The following is a 26,111-nucleotide window of genomic DNA, read 5'->3' as shown; positions in this document are numbered from 1 at the left end:
ATTTAAAAAAAAAAAAAAAAAAAAAAAACGTAAAAAGGGGAAGAGAGCAGGGAAACTCCTCAATTAAATGCTCTTTCTTTCTTTCTTTCTTTCTTTCTTTCTTTCTTCCTTTCTTTCTTTCTTTCTTTCTTTAGTGGGACACCGCCTGCGGCCCGGCTAGTGACACCTGCTACGGCCAATCAGGGCGCCGCTCCTCTTGCCTGCGCTCCGGCCAATGGCTGCGCGTTGTGGGCGTGTCCTGTCGGGCTGCACGAGCAAGGCTGCGTTTCTGTGGAGTTTGCTAAATGACTGCAGCAGCATCAGCATCAGCAGTAGGGAAGTAGAGCCTCGGCACGGCACGGCACAGATCGACTCCCGGCCCCAGCCTTGACCCCCCTCTGTCCCTCTTTGCGCGCCAGGAAGAGGAGGACGCAGCGACCGGCAGCCATGGAGGAGCGGCCACAGCGGCTCCGCGTGACGGCGCTTTAACCACACCGGGGACTTTTGGGGGGGTGAGTGGGGGAGCGCAGCGGGGGTGATTTATCTCTTGGAGGGGGAGCGGATGGCAGCAGCAGCAGCAGCAGCCGGTGCGCCTCCAAGTTGAGCAGCAGCAGCAGCAGCGGACGATGGGAGCAGCAGAGCCGGACTGCCTGAGCACCAGCCAGCGGTACAACAACTACCACCCCCTCTACTACTACTACCATAATAACTACTACTACTACTACTACTACTACTCATCGTCCCCGGGAGGCAGCAGCAGCAGCAGCAGCAGGGGGAGGAGGTGAAAAGGAAAACGGACCTGACGGGTCCAGCAGCGGCAGCGGCCGCCGCCGCCGTGGTGCACGTGTGAGGGCGCGCGCAGCTCCGCGTTCTGGGATATTACGCACGGACGCTTTCCTTCTCCTCTCGTCCCGGAGCCCCGCGAGCAGCAGCCTGGAGGAGCATCATGTGTGTCCGGCCGCTGCGGACCGACCCACAACGGACTCACTGAGCCTGAGCCCCGACCAGCAGCAGCAGCAGCAGCAGCAGCAGCAGCAGCGGCAGCACGTCCAGCTCCAGCTCCTCTTCCACCTCCACCTCTATCTCCGCTCCTCAGCATCAGCACCGGCTGGATCGTTCAACGTCTCCTCCTCCCCCTTCTCCCCCTCCTTCTCCTCGTGGTGGACTCCCCCGGCCTCCCACACACACTCTCTCCCCTCCTCCTCCTCCTCCTCCTCCTTCTCTCTCCCCCTCCCCGCCCCCCCCCCCCCTCCCTCGCCTCGTCCCGGAGGTGTGACGGCGGCCACGGGGGAAGATCTGACGGCCGCTGAGGTCATGAGCATCCCGCCATCTGAAGACCAGCCGGGCTCCTCACCTTGGAGCTCCTGAACCCCCCCCCACCCCGGTGCCCCCTCCCCCACCACCACCTCCTCCACCTTCACCCCCCTCCTTTCCCCGATCCCCCTCTTCCCACCCCCCCACCCCCCTCCTCCTCCTCGCGCTCCAACGCTGAAGGATTTTAATTTCTCTCATTATTTTTTCCTGCCTCCTCCTCCACAACCCCGCCGCCGTCGCGCGCTCCCGACATCATGAGACTGGCCAACATGTGCCGCGTGAACGCGCTGGGGATCTACCTGTGGGAGACGGTGGTGTTTATCAGGTGAGCAGCGGCATGGGATGCTGTGTGTGTGTGTGTGTGTGGGGGGGGGGGGGGGGGGTGCGGGGGGTGCGTGTGTTTGTGAAGTGAGTGGTGCGTCTGCATGAGCTGCACCTATGTGTGTGTATGTGTTTGCGTGCGTGCACGCGCGCCAGCGTGCTCGTGAGAGAGGACAGAAGGGAAAATGGTACCATTTGCATTTTTATTGCTTTGCTGCGTGAAAAATCGGAGCGACTCGCTGAAAGTTGGCGGCTGCAGCTGCTGCTCATGCGCGTGCTCAGTCTGCGCGTAACTAACAGTGAGCTGGCACGAGCTCATACGTGTGTGTGCGCGCGCGCGCGCGCTTGCGCCGACGGCGACTACTGGCGGCCACTCGGGGTCACTGCAGTTGGTGTCAACAGGCACGAGGACGGTGAAGTCAGCTCCACGTTCACGCGCGCAGGCGTGATTTGTGTGCTAGCGTGCGTGGCGTGTGTGTGTGTGTGGCGTGTGTGTGTGTGTGTGTGGCTTTCCGTCACTGTAAGCTCTGACTTTGTCATCCTAAAGGGAAAAATATCACTGTGAGAAGCCGCTGTGGAGTCCTGGTTTGGGTTTGTTGTGTTACAGATGGTTGTGTAGCAGGTGGTTGTGTAGCAGATTGTTGTGCTGTTGTGGAGCAGGTTGTTGTGGAGCAGACTGTTGTGGAGCAGGTTGTTGTGGAGCAGATTGTTGTGTTGCAGATTGTGTTGCAGATTGTTGTGGTGCAGATTGTTGTGGAGCAGATTGTTGTGTTGCAGATTGTTGTGGAGCAGATTGTTGTGGTGCAGATTGTTGTGCTGTCATGTAGCAGGTTGTCGTGGAGCAGATTGTTGTGTTGCAGGTTGTCGTGTAGCAGATTGTCGTGTAGGAGGTCGTAGTATTGCACCTTGTCGTGTTGTGAATCGTTGTGTTGCAAATTGTTGCGTAAGAGATTGTGCACATAAACGCTCCAACACTATTTTGTTTTGAAACCCCCTGCGCCCTGGACCCTCCCCCTCCTCCACGCCTCCCCCCTGCACCCATGTTGATTTTGAGGTCATCCCCCCCCCCACCCCTCCAAACCCCTCCCTGCTGGAAGCAACATTTACTCATCCCGGCTGCCTCTAAAAAAGTTGCCTATTCATCATCGCAGCGTCTCACAGGCAGCAGGAACCCTGCGGCGGCTGGGCGGCCGGCAGTGGGCGGCGAGAGAGGCAGGAAACAGGAAGTGACAGCCAGTGTTTGGTTGCGTCAACAATGAAGTTGGGGTCCAAGAAAGGGGGATGGTGAGGGTGGGTGGGGGGTTGAGGGGTTTGTTTTTGTTGGTTTGTTTTTTCTTAAATCAGGCTCTACTGTAATTTGTGATGTTGCGTTGCTGTATTGCATCCTTTTGTGCGTTTACCTCGGAGAATTGATACTTTATGATGTCACACAGGGCACTGATGCCGCTCTGCTGTGCCCCACACAGCGCAGCAGGCTGCAAACACTGGGCTAAAAATGCTGCTTCCTGGTCGTCCGGGCAGTAAAAGGCTGAAAAACAAAGAGGCTGTTTGTCGCTAATCCCCTGAAAAAAACCTCCCTCAGATTAAAACAGGCCGTCTTCAACAGCCACTTCAGGTGTCTTCAGGTGCCTGTTGACAATTGCCGGCCCTCATAGGGGGCGCTGTGTCCCCCTTCTGTTTACCACCACGACGTCGGGGGTTGGGGCTGCAATTATTTGATTTTCTTAGATTTTTTCTTTTAAAACAAACTGACATCTCCCATAGCTGTTGTTAGCATTCTGAGCTAACGCTCCAGACAGGAAGTGAAGCAGGAAGCAGCGTCCTGGCTCATCGCAGCTCCCTGAAAAAAAGAAAAAAAAGAAAAAAATCTTGAGGGAGGGAACTTCGACTCTTTAACCATTTGTCATGTTTTCCTGTTTTCCCCCTGGTTCTAATTTCCATAACAGCCGTAAACAACTCTCTCTCTCTCACACTGCCCCCTTGTGTGTGTGTGTGTTTGTGTGTGTGTGTGTGTGTGTGTGTGGTCGTTCATTTTTTCACTGTACTCTGTAATTTCTTTTTTAATTTGCATCCAATGCACATTGTATGCAAATCGCTCCTCGATTCGCTGTGATGTGCTCCACCCACCACCCCCTACTTCCCCACCCCCACCCGCACCCCCCGCCCCTTTAAAACCATCCACTATGTCTCTGATCGTTTTTTCCCCTCCTCACACCGGCTGCCTGAATTAGTTTTTTTTTTCTTTCATTTATTTCTCTTTTTTGCCCCCTCCTTCACTAACGTTCAACGGACGGCGATCCGGCTAATAGAACTAGAACTGTTCCGACTTGGTGGGATATTGCCGTCTTAGCTGCTGCATGGGCCTGTGGACGCTGCACTTGACTACTTAATTGATATCTCAGACTACAGGACACACACACACACACACACACACACACACAACCTCATTCCACATTCAGTCCTTATTACTGAACATTGATTGGTCGATCTCCAGTCCTGATGAATACGCATTTAATGTTTGCACGTCTCCTCCTGGCCGCACCTCAGCAGGAAATCAGGGCTTCACATTAAAATCGCTGCGACTGGAAATTCATCTCCACTACCCCCCCCCCCCCCCCCCCCACCGCCCCTCCTTCCTGTAACCCCCTCCCCCCCGCACCCAACCCCGTCCCCCCCAGGTGAATAAATCTAGATGAAGTGACGGCAAAGTGGCTGCTGTGAGGTGAGATAATTCTCCCCTTTCCCTCTTTTTTCCGGCCCGATTTTCTTCTTTTTGTTGCAGTCGAGTGGCGGAACTTGAGGAAAAAGGAGGGAAAGAAAATTGAAGTAATGAAAAAAAACTGTCTTTCAAAGAACGGAGCGGCGAAACGAGACAATTTGCCCCCTGCCGCTCCGCCGGCTCGGGGTTGCTATTCCGCAGGAATAGAGCCGGCCGTCCCCAGCAGGCCGTGCCAGGAATGACGAATAAGTACAGAGGAGATGAGACGAAGTCGTTTCTCTGTTTCACTGCCACCGCCGCCGCTGAGTTTTGTGGCTGAAGCAGCAGCTTCGTGTGAATGAATTAGTTTGTCTTTTGCTGTTGGGGTAATTTTTAAAAAAAAATTATTTTAACAGAAGAGATGAAAAAACGCAGGTGTTCAGTGTTGAAAATTAGCCAGTTTGTAGCTACATAGCTATCTTAGAAACAAACAGTATTTCCTATTGTTAGGCTCCACAGCAGGAAAATAAACAAGCATTTTGGTGAGCTGAATGCTGGATTTTTTTGTCCGCACGCGTTACATTTTTGTGTTTGATCAGGCTCGGAATCGGTTCATCTGCTAGCGTTTGAGCTAACGCTTGTATCCGCCGCAGCTAGCTTTTGTCACCCTGACCGGCAGGACCTGCAGTGCTGCTGCTAGTCCCTGGTTCTCCAGTCAGTCAGACGCGTCATCTCCCCCTGACTACCACCCCCTCACCTCCCCTGGGGGCTTTAAAAAAAACAGTCGGCACCGGCGTAGAGGCGTTCGAGAGCGCTAATGTTCACACAAAATGCTTGTGAAACGGCGGGAAGCTGTGAATCCTGACGGGGGATGGGGGATGGGGGAGGTGGGATTGGAGGGGGGGCGGGGGGGGGGGGGGGGGGCTTTGGTGTTGGCCTGCAGCCGCTTCACCTGTCTGCTGCAGCTGGAGGGCGACCTTCAGCCGGCCTTGAACACGCACGCAGCAGCAGCAATGTGTCGCACGCATGCACCCACACACACACACACACACACACACACACACACACACACACTGGTGTGTTAAAGCATTTCGTGACCAAACTTAATGATTTATGGCAGGTCATTTGTCAGTTTTCATCCTCTGATTCTCCCCTCAGGAGCAGCAGCTCCGCCCCCACTTCCTCCCTCCCCCCCTCCGCCACTCTCACCCCAACAACCCCCCCGCCCTCCCTGCAACTGTCGGGATTAAAACAGGATCACAAAATGTCTTTTTCTATTATTAAAGGCTTCACGTTATGAAAAATTGACTCCGGGATCGTTGTCTGACAAAAAAATCACGAGTCGTGTCGCTGAACTCCCCAGAAATTAAAGGACCAAAAAAATTTAAATTAAACAAAATCTTCATCTCGCTTGGCTTGAAAAAAAAAACAACCTTTGTGTGTGTTGGACGTTGTCCCTTTGTGATGTCACAGAGGGCACCAATATCTGCGTATCCTCTGAGACCTCATTTTTGCCACCCTCCCTCACCCTTCCAAACACAGTTTTTACAGGAAGCTGCAAACAGAGAGCTAAATATGCTGCGTTTTTTGTCTTTGGTTTTTCTTGGGGAGATTTTGCGGCACTGCTCCACTGGAGCCGAGGAGGACGACGGGGGAGGGGGAGGGCCGTGGGGGGGGGGGAGTAAAGGTGTGCTATGCGACGGGACGTGGGACCTTTAAAATTTTCCTTTTTTTTTTTTTTTTTTTATATTTCCAGCAGCCCGGCAGTGCGTTTGTTAAATCAAAGGTTAGTTTGGCTGCAGACAGGGCGGCCTAATGGAGCGCCACGTCGCTCCGCCGTGGTATTTCACTGTCGCCGCCGCCACGCTCTAACATTTCTATTTGCTGGCATTCATTAGCGGTTCGAGTGCTGCCACTCGACTGTCGGCCGCTCACTTGCTCACTCTCTCTCTCTGTTTAAGGTCACAGTGGCTAATGTCCAGGAAACTGGAAGTCTTGGTTTTTATCGTGTTTTTATTTCTCTGGGGGATTAAAGCAGCAGCAGCAGCTTCACACTAAAGCCTCTGTCCCACTAAAATTAGCGGAATGACACCATGTTTTTGGACGCGGGACGTCGCGGAACCGATCGGCATTGGGTTCCGTGTCCACGCACCAAACCCAGCGGGGTGTCACCCCCACCGGCGAGCTGCACCCCCTCCGCTTTCACCGCTGCGTGTCTGCTGACGTCATCGCGCTGAGATCGCATGATGAAGTTCTACAGAATTCAAGAGTCCGGCGGTGGCCAGTGTTCTTAGTTGTTGGTCACTTTTGGCTGTAGTGGAACGATGCCGTCGTTGCCGCCAGACTCGAAGCGGCGCGTGAGGTTCGGAAAATCACGTCGACCTGAGCGGAAAATTTTAGTCTTGATTCGTGTTGATACGCCGAGACTGAGTTTTTTTTTTTCTTATTCTTTTTTTTTTTCTGTTTTGTTGTTTTTTAATAGAAAGGATATGTTGTTTTCCGCAATTTCGCAGTTCACCCTCCAGGAAAAGATGCTGGAAATACTGTGAAATTTAAAGTGCAAACAGGAAACTTTGAGTCCAGACTGCAAAAATATGGATATGTTAAAAAAAAATCTTTCACAACCCAAATTTTATTCCATTTTTTTTTTGCTTGCTCCATCACAAATGAACCTGTAATTTAATTCAGTCTCATTCAGAGATGAAGGTGGTTTGTGAAATACTAAATACTAAAACTATTCAATAAAAGTTTTACCATTTTAAACACAAAATTAAAAAAATAAATAAAATGAAAACATCTGAAATAAATCTTTAATATTCTAATATACTTTATTTATCACTTTTTACACTAATTTTCAGAACTTTTTTTGATTAGCTTGAAAGTCTCATCTAGTGGACATTGAAGGAACTGCACCCATTGATTCAAAATTTGCTGCGAGGGACTCCTCTGGTGTTTTTCCCTCCACTCACGCAAAAGTCTGAGATTTTTCTTCCTGAGTTTGATGACGATTTATCATGTTGTTCTTCCCGCCTCCGACAAATTAAAAGCACCGCATTATGCACCTTAGGAGCCCCGCGGGGGCTTCTGATTGGTCCAGCCCGATATGAGTTGGTCTTCATCCCCAACGTCTCAAATCACAACAGAACACATTTTCATACGTTCAATCTCGTCTTGGATTCATTTTTTTTTTTTCCCCTCTAATGAAAAACGATCGACCGCTGCTCCGGCGATCATTAACTCCCGGCCGGGTTCATTTCCAAATCCTGATCTACGATGATACGTTATCGATCAGCCCTGCCAGACAGATTTGCTCTGTAAATAATCTTCCCGGGTTCGGAGGCGACGCTGAGCTGCCTGAAAATGTTTCAGACACCGGCCGCAAAACTGATTTGTCGTGATGACAAATTATTATGATCTTTTGTGTTCCCTGCTTTGGTTTAGTTTCATCTGAAACTCAGCAGCGCTCTGGTTTGTGGGCGTGTCTCTCTGCTCACTGTGGAGCAGAGGTGGGAAGAAGTTAGGAAGTACCAATACTTTGTTAGGGTACTAAAGGTATCTGTACTTTACTTGAATATTTCTCTTTCTGACCACTTTTTACTTTGACTCCCAACAATAGTACACAAATATATTTATACCCCTTACATTGGAAATACATGATAGTTACTTTTGTGTTAAAGATCTCAATAAGATACATACTCTGTTGTCATTCATAAGTCATTCATTTATTATTCTTATTATTATAGTTGTTGATGCTTGAAGTGGAGCTATTGGAACTGCGCTGTTTGTGTTGGTACATTTAAAACTGGATCATCATATTTTAGAGGGAGATTATTTTAGAGAACCTTGGAAAGAAAGCTTAAAACCTTATCAACATATGTATATATACACAAATAGACAGTATATGTGTATATATATATATATATATATATACATATATATATATATATATATATATATATATATATATATATATATATATATATATATATATATACATATATATATATATTATATGTATATATTATTTTTATTTCAGTACATTTCAGAACCTGTTCTTTGCATTTCACCTCTGCCATGGGACAGTGAGGCAATGACTGTGGTTTGTCGGGGTATCTGAACCCCCCCCCCCCCCCCCTCCAGTTTGATCATTGCTGATGCAAAGCTGCTGCTGGTTCCCTCCCAGTGGTTCCTCCTCCTTCTAAGCGAGCTGCCAAGTTCAAAAAAAAAAAGGAAGAAGATAAAGGCAACATCAATAGACTTTGCTTCACTGATGTGTGTGGGCACTTCTAAACATCTGAAGCCTCTCTGATAGTCTGGAAGAAGGCTGGCTGAAGCCCTTTCACAATAAAGGCGTCCCAGACTTTTTTGCCGCCGCTGCCGTTGTTGTTGGTGGTCTTGTGAAGGCGTCACGCTGGCTTTGATTTACCTCAGATAAGTGGAGGAGCCAAGAGCTGAGGTCAGCAGGGAGAAACCGCTGAGTCGCCTGCTGCCAGAAGACAGCGAAGGGGAGATGGGCGGGGGGGCGGCTAGGGCAGGCTGGAGGGAGGCTCATCATTAGCCCTGAGTGTTCCTCATTATGTTCCTCAAACCTCCAAAGACCTGATTGATTGATCAGAAGTAGCCAGAAGGGGGGGCATTGTAGGAAGTGGGGCGGGGCTAAAGGAGCCAGGCTGAGCGAGGGCTGGCGCTTGTCAGCCCAGACTAACACCTTAGCTATTGGACCGGGAGAGGTATACGTGTGCCCCTTCGTGACATCACCGAGGGGCGATGACACGACTCGCACTGTCGTCATTATTGCCTGTCACCTGAGTGACTTGTGGGCTGATCCCTGCTCCTGATTAGATGAACCTGTGTGGGTGACGCCGCCTTGTTGTGTTGAAGCTCTGACACTCATGCAGCGAGACAGAGTCCGGTTGACCTCTGACCCGTGAGGCTCTGCCTCAGGTCTGGCCTTGACCTTTGATTAGGCAACTGGGGAAGCACTGATTGTTTCCTGCTGCAGGTGTGAGAGAGAGAAGGAGAGGGAGGGAGAGGGAGAGAGAGAGAGGAGGCTGTTCGCATGCTGGGCTAGCGCAGCTACATCCCAGCATTGTGCAGGGTGGGCGACCTCTGACCTTTTCCCCGGCTGGAGCCTCGTCACACATCCCGCGGCGGTGGCGGGGACACTTGTAATCCCACTGTGTGTGTGTGAGTGTGTGTGACTAATCAGATTACGCCACTCTGTGTTAGCTCAATGCTAATTTCACACTGATCTCAGTCCTCATTGTGTCCCAAACAACAGAAAATGTGCTTGCTTGTTTTGTTTTTTTCTCTCTCTCCGCCACCGCCGCCGTCGCTCTGTGTTCTCGATCCAATCGCTCTCCTCGCCGCTCGCCGCCCGTGTAAAGAGGATTAAGCCTCGGATTTGTCACTTGGCGGCGGGACTTCCAGATAAGCTCCATCCGGCTAATTTGCCTCCGCAAAGAGAAAGAAGAAAGATCGTCCGACCCGGCGTCTTCCCACCAGCAGGGGGCCGTTTATCAGATTACTGACGCTGCAGCGCCGCCCATGGCGGGTGCTTTCTCCTCAGGTTGTGACGCCCTGATAAGATATCGACGCGCTGTCGCTCTCACCCGTCTCTCACCCCTCCGTACCCCCCAGCTCGCCCCCCTCCCTATTCGAACCCATGCAGTCGCAACACTTGCTCACATCAAGAAAGTCCCCCAGAAAAACCTGGACTGTGAGCAATGTCAGTCCTGTTTTTTTTTCTTGTCTTTTACAAAACCACATGTCAGTATCACAACATTGTTTTGTTTTTTTAAATTTTATTTTAAGGTCCAGTCTGTTAAATTTAGCTTAATCTATGATTCTTATATTGTTAAAAGCTTAACACACTGCCATTAATAAAAGTGTATAATCACAGTACAATAAAAGTAATTTGTCTCTCCTACCCATTGAATAGCTCCTATACAAATATCAGAAAATCCATAGATCAAGGGTTTTGCTCTCAGTTTGCTGCTGTCTTGCACCGCCATATTTCTAAGGAAGCCTGGTGTGGTCAAACCAGCTGCCTGACAGCGTAATTAGGGTGAATGCTGGCGTCTTCAAAACCAAACCAACAAAGAAAAATGTGAATGAGGTATCTAGGTCTGCGTGTGCAGGCCACTGTAGTTCACTGGCAAGCTCAGGAGGGGGAGGGAGAGTGAAAGAGCACTGTAATCTTAAATGTAACCATTTGATGTCGCTGTTTCGACTTAAAAAGAATTCTCCAAACATTGCACATTGGACCTTCAGACGTTGTCGTAACAGTGCAAAACCTTAAGACACACAGCAGCATTCGCACTGCAAGGTTAACTGAGTGTTTGTTTTTTTGTTTGTTTGTGTGTTTGTTCCTTTTTTGTGCAATTTTGTTGAGCAGTACCACAAAAAGTGCTTTTGCTGCTCGATTCACCCAAGTCAGCCGAGAAAACTTCTTGCATCACAATTAAACTCGCGGCACAGATTTAAAAAAAACAAACTCGCATTTCAACTCAACTACATGAAAAACTCCAAACCGAGTCTCTTCGTCTCTCGCTCCCGCTGAAGGGACGAGCTGGGATGGAGGAGGAGGAGGAGGAGGGCGACGGGGGGGACTGAATCGATTGACTCTGGGTTTGCACATGCTTTTGACCAATAGGAAGCCCCACTGTTACCTGCCGACCAGCTGAGAAACTTTTTGCATACTTCTGCTTTAAATTGTTGTTACACACTTTGCACAATGACGTGCGACAAACCAAATTTACACCCACCTGTGTAATAAATACACCCAAAACGTGTGAGCTGGTGAGCGGCAGGCGATGGCTTCACGTGCCGCTATTCCACAGGAAGTGATGCGATGCGGTGGCACAAAGTGCAGCGTCAGCCTGCAGACATGTGACCTTCTGTCTCAAGCGACCGGGGGTGGTGGGGGGGGGTCAGCTCGTCACACACAAAATGTCCCAACCACGAGTCACGCAGCCGTTTACGGCTCTGTCGGTTTGGGGGGATTTTACTCTTTTATATTATTTATTTTTTTTGTTTGTTTTTTTGCTCTTGATAATAATAATAATAATAATAATAATAATAATAATAATAATAATGATGATGATGATGATGATGATGATGATGATAATGATGATGATGATGATGATGATAATAATAACAATAATAATACTACTACTAATAATAATAATGGTCATAATTACTGACATTGTTTGTTTATTAGTGTCGTATTAAAATACATCAGCGTCTGGCCGAGTCAGATTACATCACATCAGAGAGATGGGCTGCTGGGGGGAGGAGGGGAAGGAGGAGCAGGAGGTGGTGGGCGAGGGTTGAGGGAAGGAAGAGGAAGAGGAGGAAGAGACGGAAGAGGGAGGTGGAAGAGGGGGAGGAGAGGGTGTGAGAGGAGGAAAAGGAGGAGTTAGGAGAGGAAGAGGTTTAGGATGGGGAAGGGCAGTAGCTGGATAAGGAGGAGGAAGAGAGGGAGGTGGGAGAGGAGGCAGACGGGGTGGGAGAGGAAGAGGAGGAGGTGGGAGAGAAGGTTTAGGATGTGGGGGGAGGAGGAGGAGGAGTTGGGGAGATGAAGGAGGCAGAAGAAGTCGAGGAAGAACGACTTTTATTCTCTTTTACCCTCACAAATAAAGACTTTGAATCTTTGAGCTAAGGTCAAACTCTGAGACCCTCGCTGACTCGTCACCGTCCCATCGGACCCAAAGCGCTGCGATCGCCGCGATCGCTGCTGTGTTTCCCCTCCAGGCTGCGGCTGATTCACCGGGTCGCCCACTGAGTCAAAGGTTTGGATTTCAGAAACGACTCTGTTTGTCACAAAAATCCCTCAGCGAGCGTCTGAGTCCGTCACCGCCGGACAGAGTCGACGTCTGGGGTTCGACTCGACTCGTGGCGCCTTCCACCGCTGCTGCCGCCACCACCACCGCCGTTCCTTGTCGTGCTTCCAGAACCATCCGTCAGCCGCCAGTCGCCGCTGCGACCTTTTTAAGAATCATACACCCGACCGCCGTGATCAGCCGACGGTGTCGCCGCCGTCGTAAACATCATCCGTCTCGTCGGCAGCCGGCGGTAATTATCCTCGCCGTGATTTATGACCTTAAAAAGTGACGCACAAACATGCCGCGTCGTTGCTGTTGCTGGAGTTGTTGTTTGCCAGCCGACGCAGATGTAGTCACGATGATTAACCCAGACCTAGCAACATACATCAGCTGCGACTCACTACGAAAACACAAACGCGCGCACACACACACACACACACACATATAAATACATGTGATTAATCTTGATGCCCTTTTTCTATTTAAAAAAAAGGAAGCTAGCCCCAAAAGTTGGGAAGTGTGAGTGTTCAGTACTCCGATGCCCCCGACTCACAAACAAAGAAACATTCCATTATGAACAATATAAACTGTCTAGGAAATAAAAGAGGGTTGAAAAAAAAATTGAGCCTAATAAGTAAAACAAAAAGATCAGAAACCAGAAATAAGTCCAAATAAGTGTGCGTGCGTGTTCATGAATTGCAATTACTAGCATTTTCCTTTTATAACAGATGCATAATTATTTTAGATGTTTCTAACATAATGACATTTTTACAATCGTCAAAATGTAAAGGTACGAAGATGACATCTAAAATAATTATGTCCATTGATCCATCTTCTACCGCTTTATCCGTATAGTCGGGTCACGGGGGCAACAGTGTCAGCAGAGATGTCCAGACTTCCCTGGCCTCAGCCACCTCCTCCAGCTCATCCAGTGGGACCCCAAGGTGTACCGTGTCCTAGGTCTTCCTCGAAGTCTCCTCCCAGTGTGACATGCCCGTAACACCTCTCCAGGGAGGCGTCCAGGAGGCATCCAAAACAGATCCCCGAGCCACCTCAGCTGGCTCCTCTCAATGCGGAGGAGCAGCAGCTCAACTCCAAGCTCCTCCCGCGTAACTGAGCTTCTCACTCTGTCCCTAAGGGTGCGCCCAGCCACCCTATGGACAAAACTCATTTCGGCCACTTGTATCCGCAATCTCGTTCTTTCGATCATTATCCAAAGCTCACGACCATAGGTGAGGGTAGGAACGTAGATTGACCGAAAAATCGAGAGCTTCACCTGAAGCTTTGCTCTTTCTTCGCCACAACAGAAGAATCCGCCTGTCGATCTTGCGCTCCATCTTTCCCTCAATTGTTAACAAGACCCCGAAATAGTTGAGTCGGCAGGGTCTCTCCACCGACTCGGAGAGGGCAAGTCACCTTTTTCCGGTCAAGAACCATGGCCTCGGACTTGGAGGTACTGATTCTCATCCCAGCGGCTTCACACTCGGCTGCAAACCGCCCCAGTGCACAATGGAGATCATGGCTTGACCACATCACCTGTGAAAAGCAGAGACGCAATCATGTGGTTCCCGAACCGGACCCCCTGGCTGCGCCTGAAAATTCTGTCCATAAAAATAAAACATAGACATGATGACAGTATGAAGGAGATCCTTGAAGTATTTCCTCCACCGCTGGACAACATCCCCAGTCGAAGTCAACAGATCCCCACCCACACTATAAACAGTGTTGGTGGAGCAGGACATTTGTCAGAACTTCTTCGAGGCTGCCCGATAGTCCTCCTCCATGGCCTCCCCGAACGCCTCCCAGGCCTGAGTTTTAGACTTCAGCTGCAGCACGCTTGGGCTGCCGGTACTCATCAGCTGCTTCAGGGGTTCCGTGAGCCCACACGGCTTGATAGGACTCCTTCTTCAGCTTGACGGCATCCCTTACTTCGGGTGTGTACCACCGTGTTTGGGGGTTTCCGCCGTGACAGGCACCAGAGACCTTACGACCATAGCTACAAGCAGCTGCGTTGACAATAGAGGTGGAGAACATGGTCCATTCGGACTCAACCTCCCCTGGGATCTGGGAGACAGACAGAAGGCTCAACCAGACATTCCCAACAGACCCTCAAATATGTGTCTGTCATTAAAGAAAAATGCTAGAAATCTTCTTTAATGGAGACAATGAATCTCATTCAGTCATTCATGAATTGCAAACGAGCCACCTTTTCTGAGACTTTACTGTTGTTTGGCTGTGATCACTTAGATTCTCTCCTTCCACTCTAATGAACAGAACTGCTCTGATTGTATGAATATTTTACATGTCCTTTTTTGTAAAAAAAAAACAAAAAAAAAACATTTTCACCGTAGTAGCGTCAAGTTCCCGAACTGCTCAGATAAAGTTGGAATTTGAATGCGGAGCAACTGTCCTGGGCTTGTGTGTCTCTCACACGTTAGCAGGGACCACCAAAAAAAAAAGAAAAAAAAATATGTAAGTGTTTTTCTGAGTCTGACTTTCAATCATTGATGGTGGAGCTGAGAGGACGAGGCGTTGACGGAACATCTGAGTGCTTCCGGAGCGGGAACGGGATGAATTATTCCTGGTCAACAACCATCCGGCAGTTCTGGTTGGTCGGTCCAAGTTTGGCTGCATTCGAACTGAAATAACCTGGGGAGGTTGAGTGTAGTAGCGCCCTAGTGTTTCTAGTTGTGTCGTTGTTGTTCCAAGATTTTCACTCTGATTTAGGTAAATTTTTAATTTATTTTAATTAATTTAGCAGAATCGGTCAAAAAACTTTGCCGGGTTTGAAGATCTGAACAAGTAGAAAATAAACTATTGGGAATCCTGCATCACACATCACTGGATTAACATTCCAGGTCCAATAAAAGAGTTTTTGTTTGAAATTTGAAAAAATAAACACAGAAATAATTACACAGTCATTGTGTGAAGCTGCAGCGCCGTGAAATGGGTCAGTGCCGCTGCGTATTTATATCCCGCCTCTCGCGGGCTCCTCCCCTTCTACCCCCCAATCTCTCCCCCCCACCCCCTGGCCAGCGGTGACGCAGGCAGACACGCACACACAGTGCGTGACGAGTTGCTGCTGACGACTCGACAAAAAGAGCCAACACACAATTTTGAGGGCCCCACAACTCTGTGAAAGTCTGTTTTCCCCCCACCCTCCCCACCCCCTTCCACACACACACACACACACACACACATACAAAAGCACGTAGTGATCAGAAAGTGGGCGGGGTGAACACACTTCTGTTAAAAGCAAATTGGTGGCTCAGAGAACGGTCGGTCTTTGTTTTGATGGCCCAACGAAGCCCAACCGAGCATCGACCGGCTGTGACATTCAAAAAACAGAAAACAAAAAAACATGGGGTGTGTTTGTGTCTCCATGGCAACCGGGCAGCCAACCCATTAGCCGGTGGGCTTTATTTGATTGATGTCTCCGTCTTCAAGCCAAACTTCCCCTCAGATTTTCCCCATGTGTCGTACTTACTCACCTCCTCCGGCTGCGTGTGTGTTTCCAGTGTGAATGTGTGTGTGTGTGTGTGTGTGTGTGTGTGTGTTTGTGTTATTGACTGGTGTGTGTGTGTGTTGAAGGGATTTGACATTATACAGAGAGGAGCGTCTTGTGATGGACCTAATAAGGTAAAGAAGTCAACTGTTCAAACATCTCGGCTTTACTGTAAAATCAATGTGGAGCCTCAGAGCTGCTTAAGTGAATTACGGCCACGATGTTGAATAACTAGGAACGGGGAAGCAGGGTGCGTGTGTGCGTGCGTGCGTGCGTGTGCGCTTGCGCTAAACTCCTCCTGCAGGCTGTTGTGGCTGTAAACTTTGCAATCTAATTAGGTGAACGCAAAGCCGAATGAAAATGAAATGAGGATGAATCTGAATTTGGGCAACTTGCCGGAGAAGCTGTGATGTCGTCATCCACAATCGATACCGAGCCTCCCTCCCTCCATCCGTCCGTCCGTCCATCCGTCCCGGTTCCAATCCTGTACTAAAGCACAGTCTGGAAAACAAACCGATGGAGGGATGAAGGCTGTTTTTTCAGTCTTACGTTTTGACGTCTTCCAACCCTGAGATGCAATATTTCAGTGCAAAGCTGCTGCTGCTGGATGTCGGGAATGTAGCTGATGAAGGAGGCCCAGCAAGTGGGTGCAAGTAGTGGGGGCTCCACCACTGGGAGCCGTGAAATTCGGGTCAGACGAGGCTCTTTTTCTTTGCCCCCGACTCCAAGAAGAATATGAAGAAGAGGAGTCTTGAGTCTTGATTAACAACCAATCGCCACTCTGGACCTTTTCTCATATTAAGTCCATCAATTTCACCATGAACTACTTCTACTTCATGAAAAAAAAGAACTGAAACTGCTGGTCAGCTGATGGCAAAAATGTTTTATCCCTACAGTGTTACAACAGCAACTCCACTTAAAGAAGCAACAATGTTTGTTCAAGAAAATAAATAAATAGACAAAGTTTCCGAGTTTGTATTTCTTTTTCCCTCCACTGGGGGATTTTTTTTCAGGCCCACTGTCACTTCACTGACTCTGCTCTCAGGGATCAATTGCTTTTTCTCCTCAGTTGTGCAAAGACGCCTGTGGGTGTGATTTAACGCTTTACAAATAAAAGTGGATTGCTTGCTTGCTTGATTGATTGATTGATTATACGAGTGACCTTTCTTTCCGAGGCTTCGGGAGAATTACGGCTCAGATGTCGAACAGGCTTCAATGGAGACGCTTGTCGCAAAGTCCCAGATGGCATATTTGTGGGAAAAGTGTTTTTGATTTTTTTTCGTGAAAATCTTTAACGGAAAGTCAGCTCATGATGTACCCTGCGGCATAAGGTAGCCAGGGTGTGTTTTGATCTTCCCAGCTGTGGTCCTATTTCAGTTTGTTGTGATTTGATTGGTCCGTTCAAGTTTCTACCTTCTTAAAATCGCCTTGCTGCTGCTTCTTCCCCTTGGATTTGGACTAAAAGGAAAAGTGCTCTAAAATTCCTGAAAGTGTATTTTTAAATTTTGGGGATGTTATGTTGAGCATTTGTTTTTTTCAAACGTCAAAGCACTTCACTACAAAACTACAAATCAATCCTGCCACTGAAAATGTCCTGAGCGATTCTAAACCGATTTTACCCGTCGGGCTTTTTGCCGCGTGTTGAAGCAAAAACTCTGGCAATGAGGAATTGCTTTTGTACGTAAACCTCCACAACCCACTGCTGATTCTGCTGACGTACGGTGACCACAATCCAAAACTCACATTTGTTTTTCTGACTGTCAGAACGTCCCTTTTTTGTCATCAGAATCTGATCGACCGCCTCCTTACTCAACCAAATTGTCTCTCTTGTCTTCCAGCTTGGCAGCGTCGAAGGAGGCGGCGGCGCGCAAGGCCGCCTCGCCTATGCCACCCTCCGAGTTCCTGGACAAGCTCATGGGCAAAGTGTCGGGTTACGACGCCAGGATCCGGCCGAATTTCAAAGGTAGGAGGCGCCACCAACACTCATTTGGATAAGATGGGAATGTAGCCAAACCATGCCAACTTAACCCCTTACTGAAAAAAAAGGAACAACCCAGGTCACAGTTTTTGGTTCTGCCCACCTCCAAATACCTTTGTGAACCAAAGGTATTTTCGCCAACCAAAGGTTATGTATATTTACTTGGATCAAAAGGAAGACTTTGAGATGATCCTGATCTTGGACTCATCTGTGTTGTTAACTCTTTCTGGTTACTTTTTTTTTCATCCCTCAATGTCTCTTGTTGTCCTTCACAGTGTGGAACAAAGGTAATTGTAGAGAGAATAATAAGGTGTTCGAACCCTGATCCAACCAACCCGACCTCTCCCTGCATTTTGAACCACAAAAAAATCCGACCGTAGAATTAGACCCCACCCCCACCCCTTAGATGTCTTTAGGCCGCGTGTTAGTTGGCTACATTCCTTGGTGTCCACGCTGTATCCTGAGTGCTTGTTTTGGTGGTCAAGGTAATGTGCCCTCCTACACGACGACACGCTCTCATTAATGATTGGTTACAAAATTGAGTCTCCCTCCCCCTCCTGAATGGAAAGCACCCGTAAAGACACATGTCAGAGGTTTCTTTATTAAACTTTTTCCGCACATTAGGGTAAATTAGCAAAATTTGTCTGACACGAGGGAACTGGGGCAAACCCGGCATATTCATTTAAGCGCATGAATAATGGAAACATGGTGGGGCATGAATATTTTGGATGTAATGAGAGCAGACAGAAGTATCGCAAGGCACAAAAAAAAAAAACGAGGGGGAATCGGCCCCTTATTCCCGCTGACGTGAGTCACCCTTCAATTTCTTTTAATTTAGTCGAAACATTTTTTGTTTGTTTCCAACTGAAAGGACATAAATGCTCTGGTTGTTGAAGTTCCGGCTCACGTCACATGCACTTATATTTCCAAAAGTACCAAAGTGCCTCGGATTCTGTGTTTTGCGGCGAACCTCTGCAAGGTTCCGAGTTCAGCTTCAGGATTGAACTGCTTGCACTTGATTCCAATAATTGGAAACGTGATGAATATCGGCTCCAATAACTGGCCACATTCAAGCAGCCTTATTGATCCCCGAGCCAGAGACAATTCGCTTGCTGCCCGACTCATCAATACGTCCATTCCGTAAGAAGCCCAAACACGTTGGATTGTGACACGTACACGTCAATACTTCCCCATACATGCTGGTAAGTTATTCAAATCTCAATAACTTTGATGTAAGCAAGTCATGTACTCGCAGTCGTGTGGCTAATAAAAGGCAACAAAGGATTTGGAGCCTTTTTCTTCTGTCTTATGGGACACATTAAGTCCCTGCCAGCCCACTGATAGTTGGCACAGCAGAATCTTAGTTTGCTTTCAGGAACCCCTCCCACCCCCACCCCTGGGGGTCTTTTTACTGAGCTCCAGTTATCTCAGAACAGACTTCTCAGTTAAGGCCAGTTTGCTCTGTCACAGACGAGCCGCCGGCAGTCCAGTCCAGTGTCGTCATCAGGGTTTTTATTTAAAAATTTAAAAATGCCTCCTGGTACTTAGAGACACTTCAGCTGAAGCTTGTTTTGGCTCTATTGGAGTTTTCCAGCGTGTTTTTTTTTTAGGCTTTGTTTTAATGGGAACGGCTTGTCTGGTTGGTGTCCGGGTGTGAAAACAGTGGCAGACTCTCCTGCAACTACCCAACAGGAAGTTATGCCCGATGTTTAAGAAACTGGAGGAGCGACAACGACAACAAGACCAATTAACCGTCTGGTGTCAGCTGCAATTTGTCTGAGAATGGAAAGGGGGAAATAAAAGGGGGAACATTTTGTAAAGCCAGATGTCAGCTGGAACAATTAAGCAGAGACGGACCAGAAATTTTTGAGAATTCTAGTTCCAAGGAAGGGCCGGTGTGTTTCGAGTTAATTTAGCGTGGACGGTATTTTTGTTACCTCCCTTCACATGCAGTGATCTATCAAGTTAATCTTTTCTTTTCTCTGTACTTTTCGGGAGAATTTATTGTGTTATGATACCAAGTTTTTCAGGGCTGTGTGCGGTGATCCATTGCCGTTGATTGGAAAATTGAAGCACCAAAAATATGTTTTTGGCCTTGACTGTCACCCTCTGAGCACCAGCATGTTGCGGTGAAGAATCCCTCTCGCTCCCTCCGGGCTGTAAACTGGATCCGAAGGCGCTGATTTCTGATCCGGCTAAGCCAATTTTATTCAGATTTGAATCTCGTTGCTCCCTCGGCTGTTTGGCGACGATCCCGTGCCTGATTTACCACGACTCTGTGGTGACACTGACCTCCGCAAATCATTCGTTCAACTAGACAACTCAAGGGGTTCTTTGAAAATTTATGGCTTCGGACCAACGAATTGTTGACGGAGCCTTCAGTTGTCGAGTTCCAAAGTGTTTTTTCCGCCTGAGTGCCTATCAAACTGTGTCGTTCAGCTTCCTGGTCAGCAGTGACAAAAAAAAACATTGCGACAATCTAGCGCTGATGTGTCATTGGACCCTTGACTTGGAGTCAGTCCAACGGCTGTTAGGGTCAACAGAGTAGCAAGTCTTGACAAAGTGATCTTTCATCCAACGTCTGAACCCCTTCATAAAAAGAAGCGAGTGCTCAGAACTTGAATTGCTGAGTCATAACTTCCTGTTCAAACCTTTGCGGGGTGGCAGTCCAAGAGTCCTAGTTTAATATGAAGGAGGATTCCCTTCTACTACACCAGGAGCGTAGGTCTTCAGTAATTACAGAGCGCAGCCTGGGGGCATTTCGAAGGATTCATAAAGATCCATGAAGATGCTTTGCTGTCAAGAGATCCTCTCTGAGTCCAGACTCAAGCTGCAGAACCTCTTTTACTTTGGTTTAGTCTTAAACTGTCGACGAGGGTACAACTGGAACTGATGACGACGTTGATGATACAACCCCAACAAACATAAACACAAACATACCACTATCATTCTGCGAAAAGCAGGTATTTCCTACTGACGTAGTTCCGGTGCTTTCTCGGATCAGAACCCAACCTCCCACAAGCTTCCTGTTTCGGGCCGCCGGCAGGTCAAGGGCAGTGGATCCCAGTGCGAAGAATTTTGCCGGCAGCGACAAAAGTGCCGGCGCGAGACGGAAATTAGCGGCGATCAGGGGCGGCGGGCGGGCAGTCGGACCACTGGCGTGGGCAGAAATACTCGGACTTCCGATTGATTTAGCAGGTTCCTTCCTCCCTCGCTGGTGAGCGCAGCAAATACTCCTGACACATTCAGGACAAGACATTCATAATCCATGAGTTCATCCATTCCTGCCGTGCTTCCTCCTGTTTCCTCCCTCACTCCTCAGCCCTCCCCTTCTTTCACCCCTCCACCCTCCACCATTGAGTTCTTTCTTCGCCTCCCTCCTCCATTGACCCATCTCGCCTCCTTCCTCCTGCCTCTTCCACCTCTTCTTCTTCTTCTTCTTCTACTTCTACTTCTTCCTTTTCTGTTTTGCCTTCGTCCACCGCTTTCCTCTGAAGGTCACTTTGCATTCTTGTCCAGATTTTCAGATTTTTTTTTCACTTTTCAGATTCTATCGTCACAGTGCCGGCCACTTGAAAGTAAAACCCTCTGGCTTGGCCAGGTGTAATTTTCAGGTTGTGTGTGTGTATGCACACTTTTCCCATTCGGCAGAATGAAGGACCTTGAAATCTATTGTCCCCGCCCACTTCTCCTTCGCTCTCGCCATTCCACTTTGAATCGGACGTCCTTCCTTTGAATCTAATCTTTGCCGACATTTGTTTATTAAAGCCATTACCCCCCCCCCCCCCCCCCCACAACCTCCCCCTCCCCTCTACCAGCCTCCCCTCCGCCACCCCACCTCCCCCCTCCTGCCCTTCCCCAAACAATTTCATTCTCGTCTTTTCAATTTTCCTCCGGCGTGGTTCATCTCCAAGGTCACCACCATTCAACCCACACCGCTCGACCCTCCTCGGGCCTCCTTCAATTGGGTGCTGCTGATCCCAGCCACTAAATTGGACTTTGCCTCTGTTTGGCTAGCGGTAGAATCAGTCGCAGCCTCGACTGCAGACCTTTCAGGTGTAGAGACAGATGGATGAGTGTGTGTGTGTGTGTGTGTGTGTGTGTGTATGTGTGTGTGTGTGTGAGTGAGTGTGTGTGCGCGTGCGGGCGTCGTCCACTCTGACTGCGTTTGCGTGCTGCCGTGTGTGAGTGCATGTGTGTGTGTGTGTGTGTGTGTGTGTGTGTCTGTTCCTGCGCTACAGCTGCGACCTTGTCCTTCCGCATCACTCAAACATCGACCTCGAGCAAGCTGCTGTTTTTTTTTTTTTTTTTTACCCATAGTGCTCAGCTATCACTGCCACTGTTCAGACCCCCCCACCTCCCTCCCTCCCCCACCCCTCCCCCTCCCTTCAGCCTTGGATTCAGGGCTTCGCCGATCCACTTGGGCAGGTTCCTCCGCTGGAAGCGACTCTTCCCTCTCTTCCTCAATCCTCTCATTTCATGCGGCTCCTCCGCTCGGATTGGTAAATCCCCCCCGCCCCCCCATCAAATCCCAGCAATGATCGGAATCCACAGCTCCTCCCCCTCCTCCATCGCTCCTCGCCAGGGCCGGACGTGCCGAGGTGGGACGGTGGTGATGAGCCGCCGAAGCGCCGCCTTCATTTGGCGTTATCAGCAACTTGTTTAATGGCCACTTAATGGGATTAATGGGCATAAGGTAATGAGGGAGGGAGGAGGAAGAGGAGCTGCGGAGGGAGGAGGACTGGACTGACTCCCAGTGGCTGCAGTCTGAAGGGTCTTTGCCTTCTAACTCTTCCTCCTATTCCTCCTCCTCCTTCTCTTTCTCCTCTTCCTCCTTCTCCTCCTCGTCCTGCTCCACTCCTTCTTCGTCCTCCTCCTCCTCCGCCACCTCCCACTCAAAGGTCCCTCAGCTCTTTAAATATTCCCTATAATGGCCTCGTCCTTTACGGAGCTGCTGTATGGCCGTTCAGCACGATGAATCTTAATGCGGCAGCAGAAGCGACTCTGGACGTGAGTTACGACCAAACTATCGACCGACGTGCCGTCCTCGCTGTCTGTCTGTCCGCATGAGAGGCGGGGGGGGTCGGTGGAGGGCGGCGCCGCCAGAGGGGAGGCCGAGAGACGACAGCGGCGGCGAGAGGAGCAGCTGATCAAAAAAAAAAGTGGCGACGATGATGATTTGAGTGGCGTCAAATGAGGCGTGTTGTCAACACAAATGAACTCCGGCTCGCCATAAATAGCCACCGCCGCCAGGACGGCCCGGTGCCGCGGGCGCCAAGCTCGGTGCTGATCGGCGGCGTCAGTTCCCTCCTGGCGACCTGCTGGGCCGCAGCTAACACGTTTATCAGGAAGGGAAGGGAGCGGGCGGAGGAGGAAGGAAGACAAGGGTGGGGGTAGTGGAGGAGAAGGGGGGAGGAGGAGGAGGGATGAAAAGGAGGAAGAAGAGGAGAAGGGGGGAGAGGGTGGGAGAGCCGCCACCAACCTGGGTTCTCCTGCGGAATCCCCTCAGAGCTTTAAATACGACAGGAAAGTTTTAAAAAAAAGGACGGAAGGAAGGAAGAAAAAAATCTGTTTCCGGCTGCAAAGCTGCTAGAATTGATTTTGCACGGCAGCTGTAATTAGCAACTGCTAGCAGCTGCTAGCCGGCAGAGAGAGAGAAAAGAAGGATGAAAAGACAAAGAAGAAGAAGAAGAAGAAGAAGAAGAAGAGACCAACCTCAAGCCAAAGCTCTTTTTTTCAATATGGGGATCAGGAGGCGGGATGTCAGACAGGAAGCCCTGCAGCGGTGGCCACTAAGCTCTGGCTTAACCCCCCACCGACACTGAGAGACAGCGGCAGCGGCAGCAGCAGCAGCAGCAGCAGGAAAAAAAAAATCCTGTAAAGGAATCAGGCAGATTATGGAGTTTAAGTCACCTGTCGACAACAGTTCATGGTCCCGGTGACGACTTCCCATCTATCAGCAGCCACCTCCCCTCCCTCCCCCACCCCTCAAGCTCCACCCCGCACCACCGCCTCTCTCCCTTCTTCTTTTTTTTTTTCTCTTTTTTCGAAGCTGACAATGACGGATGATGGGCCGCTGCCGGGGTTCCAGTCGCAGCGGCTCAGCTCGCCATCCCTCACGGCGGCGGTTGTCAAGTAGGGGAGGAGGAGAAGGAGGAGGAGAAGGAGGAGGATGGAGGGAGGGGGTGAAGGGTGGGAAAAAATAAGGCAGCATCCGTGTGTGTTTCCATGGCGTCGGGATTAATGGCAGCAGAACTAACCCCCCGCTGGCTGAGCTGAGCGGAAAGAAACGGTGGCCAAATATTGATCAAAAGTTGAAAAAAAGTGTTCATCAAAATCAAAATCAAAAGTCAGCAATTAGCCAAAGGTTGCTACTAGCTGTTGCTAGTAACGACGCTAACAAGGGGCAGAGGCAGGCGGAACCTGATAAGCACAACTTTGCTCATCTGTTCACTCCTTCATTCATTTATTCATACCTCTGGATTGTAAATGTGAGGACGGTGAACTCTTCAACACCAGGTTTAGATTTTTCTGGGGGGGGGGGGGGGGGGGCTGTTTTTTGTAGGTAAATCAGTCGCTTCCTGCCATTTGACTGCAGGTCCTACTTTCTTTTATTGTCTTTTTAAAGGCCCCACCACACTTTGTCCTTCCATTATTCTCCCATTTCATCCTAAGAAAAAAGAAAAAAAAATGCCACCTCCCCAGTCCGATTGATTCCATCCTGTAGGGGGTGCTGCGGAGGACTGAAACTGTCCTGAATACAATGAACAATGAACAATGAGTACATGGAACGATGCAACGTGGCCGTAGATAGAAAGCACCATTGTTTTCTTTAAAAGATGCTGCATACGTTCATATTGAAGGTTTTATAGTTATGAAGGGTTTTCTTTTTCCGTCTTTTACTTTCTCAATTCAGTGTGTTTTGCTTCCTGATGCAACACCGACAGCCATGGGCAAATGTAGAGGAAGAAGCTCCCAGATATGATGAACGGAGGATTTCTTTTACTTTAAAAACATTTCTTGTAACATGATTCGTAAAAAAAAAAAACTACAATGATATAATATCTATTCACAATATAAAATATTATATCACATATTACATAAACATATGACATGAATCCTAAATAATATATATGAATAAGCAAAGTTACTTGAATGTTTACAATTAATGAACATTTGAAGGAGGATGTTCTCCGCTCGTCTAATCATGAGGCTTTTATTTTGACAGTCTGAGTCCTCCGCGGGTTTTGGCTCCGCCCTCCTGAGCGTGTGGGCGGGACTTTCTGGATTGTGTCACTCACCGGAAAACGTTAAACGTTCAAAAATTTTGCCGAGCGACTCGAGAATCTTGAGTGTGAAGCCGCTTTGACATGTCGTCTTCCTCCTCCTGCTCCTCCTCCTCCTCCTGCACCTCCTCCTGCTCCTCCCGCTGCTCCTCCTCCTCCTTCTTGCATCACCCGTAGTGCATCTTGCTAGCAGGTCTCCTCCAGGCTCCGTCCTCCTCACTCCCTCCCCAACGGACTGCATCCTCCTCTTCCTCCTCTTCATCAGTGCATCCCGCTGCAGTTTGGCTCAACCCCTCCTGCCCCCCCCCCTCCGACACCCCCAACACTGCTTCCACAAACACACATACACACACTTGCCCCCTGCTGGATGTTGTTGGCGGTGCGACACCTGCGTGTCGACGCACGCCTCGCTGTCTTGCCCCGCTCCCTCCTCTTCCTCCCCCGCCCCCTTCCTCCCCCAATAGAGAGAGAGAGAAGTTGTTTTCCTGAACGTGGGACAAACAACTTGTAGCCTGCTGGCGTGCTGTTAGCATTTTCTGCTGTGTTTAATTCTCATCTTTTTTTCGTTTTCTATTAGACCCCAAAGGCACCAAAAATGAAGCTACTCACAAGAAAGGTACTTTTCTTTTTCTTTTTCAAAAACCCTCCCACTATTCTGCTGCGGTTCTCCCTCTCCCTCCCCGACAACGGGCCCCCCACACACCCCCCCCCCGGCCCTCCAACCCGCAACATGGTTTTGTGTGTTGTCTCGGGTGCCGATCGGGAATATTTCCGCTGGTAAGAACAAGTTTGAAGGAACGCAGCAGAAGGAGGGAAGAGGACGTCTTTTCTTGAAGTTTGACGTCTGTCTGTGATCATCGAGTGTAAAGCACTGGGAAGGGGGGACCTTTTTGTTTGCGAGGCACTGTTAGCACCGCCACATTTCACAGGTTCCCGTGTTGTTGGTGTCAGATGTGGAACTTCAATCAATGCAACCGGTAATCCTTCCGCAACAGCAGATGTTTATGTTACAAAGCAGTGAAACTGCTGTCAAGGACTAAATGCTTTGCAGTTTAGCATGGATAAAAAATGTCCTCACACAGAAGGGGCAGATTATCACTACTGTGGATATACAAATGTATCATTTCCTCGATAAAACAAAAAATATAGCCATGAAATTTTGTGCTTAAAAAAAAACAAACTTGCTTTAGATATTTACCTTTGA

At 49.0% G+C, this 26,111-nt stretch overlaps 1 protein-coding gene and 1 long non-coding RNA gene across 4 annotated transcripts in view; both read left to right on the top strand.

Annotated features, from left to right (window-relative positions):
* Positions 1-26,111, top strand: part of LOC142899708 (uncharacterized) — a 272,243-nt gene that overhangs the window by 126,546 nt on the left and 119,586 nt on the right. The window lies entirely within an intron of this gene.
* The window catches only part of glra1 (glycine receptor, alpha 1), a 72,988-nt gene continuing 48,316 nt past the window's right edge, over positions 1,440-26,111 (top strand). For 2 of the 3 annotated variants that reach the window (XM_076043428.1, XM_076043430.1), the window contains exons 1-3: positions 1,440-1,618; positions 17,482-17,606; positions 25,485-25,523. In XM_076043428.1, coding sequence (XP_075899543.1) covers positions 1,548-1,618; positions 17,482-17,606; positions 25,485-25,523 — 235 coding nt within the window. In that variant the 5' untranslated portion in view covers positions 1,440-1,547. The remainder of the gene's footprint in view (positions 1,619-17,481; positions 17,607-25,484; positions 25,524-26,111) is intronic. The other variant, XM_076043429.1, reaches the window with a different exon arrangement.

Source organism: Nelusetta ayraudi, unplaced genomic scaffold (assembly GCF_046127955.1).
Source record: "Nelusetta ayraudi isolate G7.1 ecotype Tasmania unplaced genomic scaffold, CSIRO-AGI_Nayr_v1 ptg000075l, whole genome shotgun sequence".
Lineage (NCBI taxonomy): Eukaryota > Metazoa > Chordata > Actinopteri > Tetraodontiformes > Monacanthidae > Nelusetta > Nelusetta ayraudi.
The sequence above is the reverse complement of the archived record's forward strand: the minus strand, read 5'-3'. Positions and strand labels throughout refer to the sequence as shown.